General features: G+C 37.6%; 1 protein-coding gene across 1 annotated transcript in view; it reads left to right on the top strand.

Annotated features, from left to right (window-relative positions):
• LOC125047998 (formin-2-like) overlaps positions 1 to 5000 on the top strand; it is a 23424-nt gene that overhangs the window by 2796 nt on the left and 15628 nt on the right. The window contains exons 2-4 of the mRNA XM_047646565.1: positions 763 to 861; positions 1744 to 1864; positions 3529 to 3699. Of these exons, the coding sequence (XP_047502521.1) occupies positions 763 to 861; positions 1744 to 1864; positions 3529 to 3699 (391 nt within the window). The remainder of the gene's footprint in view (positions 1 to 762; positions 862 to 1743; positions 1865 to 3528; positions 3700 to 5000) is intronic.

Genomic DNA, 5000 nt, shown 5'->3' with positions numbered 1-5000 from the left:
CTCTCTCTCTCTCTCTCTCTCTTTCTCTACACACACACACACACACAAACACACATATATATATGTGTGTGTGTGTGTGTGTGTGTGTATACATATATATATAAATAAATGTATGTATGTATGTATGTTTATATAAATAGATACACACATACATATATATATACATACATACATATATATATATATATATATATATATTTATATATACATAAGTATATATGTTTATATATGTATATATATATATATGTGTGTGTGTGTGTGTGTGTGTGTGTGTGTGTGTGTGTGTGTGTGTATGTGTGTGTGTGTGTGCATGTGAGTGTATATATATATGTATATGTATGTATATATATGTATATATAAATATATATGCATATCTATATTTATATATTCATATACATAAATATATATATATATATATGTATACGCATATATATGAATACATATACATAAATATATAGATATACATATACATATATATACATATTATATATAAATATATATATGTGTGTGTGTGTGTGTGTGTTCAATCAATCTATATATCTGTCGGTAACACTCAACCTCTATCTATCTTTTGTTCCTTTACAATTTATCGTTTCATGCTTTATATCACGATATTGCCACAATCTAACATTTCATTTCTATTCACCACATATTTTGTAATAGTATCAATATTATGAAACATTCCACTCCTATATTTTCATAAGATGTTGTATAATGATATCAATACGACATATTACTCACAACAAATACAATCTCCTATAGCGAAGGTGATGGCACAGGATGAGGCCAGCAACAGTAGTTTCGTGGATGCCAAAATAACCTTTGCTAATTCGTCTGGAGCTGGGATCGACACTGAGACAGGTAATGCTGTTGTCCGTTGTGCCGTTGCTGTTACAGGCTAGTGTTTATTCGTAGTACAGGACGGGTGACTGGAGTGTACTGTGGGTAGTAGTATGTATGCATGTGTATGTTTTGTATTTATGTACGTTGGTATATCTCTGTGTGTAGTTTGTGTGTGCGTGTGCGTGTTTAAATTTGTATGTGAATAATTGAAATATTGTACGTACGCCCGTATATTTTATGTAGATATATAGACAATTGTTCATTTTTATCTGTGAGCTGACGCTGGCAAATTTGCTTTACGTGGAAAACAGAAATTATTATCAGAGTCATTCATATTATTAAATCTGCCAGTTTGATATTGTGATTCAATATTGTACAGTCAAAACAAATATTATACAAGTCATTATATATTATTAGTATATAATAACATGTGATAACGACTAATTACTTTGTCTCTGTATCACTGTTATCATTTTTGTTATTACCACTCACCATCATCAATCTTCATCCTTTATCTTCCTCTTCACTATCTTCATATTTTTATTTTTATATTTGTGTTGATCTTGATCTTCATTTTCACCTTCACCATCACCATCATTTCTTTCAGCATCATTATCATCTTCGTTTTCATTATCACTAATCGGGTTAGAAGTTACCTTACATCATCATCGTCGTTATCATGACCACCATAATCATTTCCACCACCTGACATCTACCACCACCACCTTTACTACTAATATTACCACCACCACCCCTCCCTCTCCTCCTCCTCCACCTCCCCCACCTCCACTATCACCCCCACCCCCACCCCCACCCCCTCCCTCTCCCCCTCCCTCTCCCCCTCCCCCTCCCCTCTCCCCCACCACCACCGTCAACATTACCACAACTGCTCTCTTGCAGAACCACCGAATAGCCGCTGGTTAGGAACTCGTCTGGGTGGCAACTGCTGTGGTAATTTTCTCAGCGGCGTGTGCACCTTCGTCTCCTCAGAGTGTGTCAACTGCACGTGTTCTTGCATACCGTGAGTGCTATTTTGTAGATGTATATGTAGCTGAATTGTGTGTATAAAATGGAGGTAGATAGATAAGGTGATATAATGACAGATAGATAGTTAGGGTGGTATAATGGCAAATAGATAGATAGATTGGGTGATATAATGGTAAATAGATAGACAGGGTGATATGATGGCAGATAGATAGGGTGTTATAATGTCAGATAGATAGGGTGATATAAAGACAGATGGATAGGGTGATATAATGGCAGATAGATAGAGTGATATAATGACAGCCAGATATGGTGTTATAATGATAGATAGACTGACTGTGATGTTTATAGGTTGTTGGAGATCCTCAGAAATAAATGAAAAAGGGATGTAAGGATTTATATGGAAATATATATGAAACTGCATTGCGTGTACAGAAGGAGGTAGGTATATAGTTGGCTGTATAGATAGAAAGACTGACTGATGATGATAGTGTGTTTAGTTACTGAGGAAAAGTGAAGAAAAGTTGTAAGGAATAGTACTGGGGTATATATTTGAAGCTGTGACGTGTGTATAGAAGGTGGTAGATATATAGTATAAAAAGATAGAGAGTTGGATGTATAAATGGATAGCCTGTGAGGTTGATATATAATTATATATGAAACTGGTGTGTGTTTAGGAGATAGATAGATAGTTAGGTGTATAGATACATAGATAAAGTGACAGGCTGACTGATAGGCTAATAGATTGATTGATTAATTCACACACACACACACACACACACACACACACACACACACACACACACACACACACACACACACACACACACACACACACACACACACTCACATATATATATATATAGAGAGAGAGAGAGAGAGAGAGAGGGAGAGAGAGTAGAGAGAGAGAGAGAGAGAGAGAGAGAGAGAGAGAGAGAGAGAGAGAGAGAGATGGTTGGATAGATAGATAAACATTGATCATGTTGACACATAGAAAATATATGAATGAGAGGGTGTATCTTCTACGGTATTTATATACATACATCTCATGCACTTTGAAGATATTCCCATTCATACTTTTTCTGTAGATAGATCAGTTTATACAGTTACATGTATAATGAAACACAGACAGTGAGAGAGTTAGGCATATCCTTTCCAAGATGGTATTTTCGAAAATAATCTTCTTTACAGTCTGAAACGACACGATATGTTGCTGTTTCCAGATTGCGATGGTTTCATTTCAATTTTTGGACATGTTATTGTTTTTCTTCTTCTCTTTCTTTGGGATAAAACACATGCACGTGTGTTTTATACTGTTTGTATTTATGAAATGTATATTTTATTCGTTTTAAAGCATACAGTTGATAAACTGGCATAGGCTTAAACTAACGGTCTATCATTAACTGTTGCCGCTGCTACTGCGACTGTTACTGTTGCTGTTAATATTACTCTTACTATTATTTCTATTACTATTAATACTGTTACTACTGCTGCTACTGCTACCTTTAATATACTACTACCTTTACTAATATTATTACTATTACTATTACAATTACTACACAGCTATCTACAATTACTACTACTACTAATACTATTACTATGACTACTACTACTACTTTATCACAACTACAACTAAAACCCCTATTACCACGTGCCTCGCCCTTCCACCTGCTCCCCTCACCACCGCCCTCTACCCAGCAGGGGCTACACCTACGTGGAAGGTGTTATCGGCAGGTGCGAGGTGCTAACGAGCGAAGGAGACTCCTCACCTGCTGTTGAAGGGAGTGACAAGCTTCCCTTGGAGGCTTGTAGAGAGAAGAGTCAGTGTATCGAGGGCTTAGATTGCCTCGATGGGGTCTGCGCGTGTCCGCCGTGAGTTGCTGTTTTGTTTTTATAATTAGTATTGTTTTGTTATCATTGTTATTATTATTGGTAATTCCTTACGGTATGGACGCACTCGCCAGAGACTAAGTCTCCAACTCCAGCCGACAATCTTGGGGGGACACGTGGAGAAGCGTTTTTTTTTTTTCTCTCTCTCTTTTATTTTAAGGGGGGGGGGGGTAAATGTGGCCTCAATTTGATTTGTGTCAGTAAATGACCAAAGAAAATTATGAATACAAAGAAATTCAACTTTTCGGAAATGCGAGCCAAACTTTATATTTACGAAAATCAAAGAAATGCGACTTTCCGGATATTCGAGCCAAACTTCATATATATGATGAAAAAAAAAAATGCAAGTGTTCGATTATGGGCGCCATATTTGAAAATGAGGAAGCGCAGGAAGCGCGCACCGTTAACGACACAAAATTTACTCCAAGTCCAAGTTGCCGTGCCTGGGCGTGCTCTTCGGTCACTGCCCGTGGGGAGGGTAGGCACCCCCGGCAAACGTTCTCTTCACCTCGATATGCACGGCAAGATTGAGCTTGAAACGGGTCTTCGTTTATTATCTGACTAGTTCATTTATTTACTTAGCCAGGGGGTGGGGGGCAAAGGCTACCCTGGACCTTCCTCCTTTACCTCTATTACTCTAACTTTTACCGAAAAAGGATATGCAGTGTAAAAAAATAAATAAATAAATAAATAAGATATTTTAAAAATAATAATATTGAAGTAAATATGAAGACGTACCTTACTGCGTTGGATACAAATTAACCAAGAGGAAGCGATGCAGTCTTTGATTCGAGTCAGGGATGCTCCTCAAAGCAGAGCGCGGGCCAGATGACCGATTGAACAAAAAAACGTAAAAACGTCTAAAATGCGAATACATATGAACAGTAAATAGATGTTCATGTATATTTGCATGATAAAATATATGGAACGTTATACTAAAACCTTAATGAGCAATTAAAATCTCTGCGAAACTGCCGCCTCCTGATTGGTCGTGACGGCGTGGTGACGTAGGTGCGCAGTACGACAGAACACGGTGTGCGAGTTGCGCGGAGCTGACTCTCGCCCCTGGGAGTGGCCTTCTGCTGGAGCACCGAGCGGAACTTTGCCTTTACTTGTGGCGTTTCGTGTGTGCAGATGAGTGCCCGTGCCGACGACTGTAACGTTTGTGCTCTACAAGAATTGCATCTTCAGTTGGCCCGAAGTTTGTGCGTCCAAACCGTAAAGATTAACCTTATTATTATTGTTGTTGTTCTTGTTCTTATTGTTATTGTTATTATTTATTG

The sequence above is a fragment of the Penaeus chinensis genome, chromosome 42 (assembly GCF_019202785.1).
Source record: "Penaeus chinensis breed Huanghai No. 1 chromosome 42, ASM1920278v2, whole genome shotgun sequence".
Lineage (NCBI taxonomy): Eukaryota > Metazoa > Arthropoda > Malacostraca > Decapoda > Penaeidae > Penaeus > Penaeus chinensis.
This window is presented reverse-complemented; position numbering and strand designations above follow the sequence as displayed.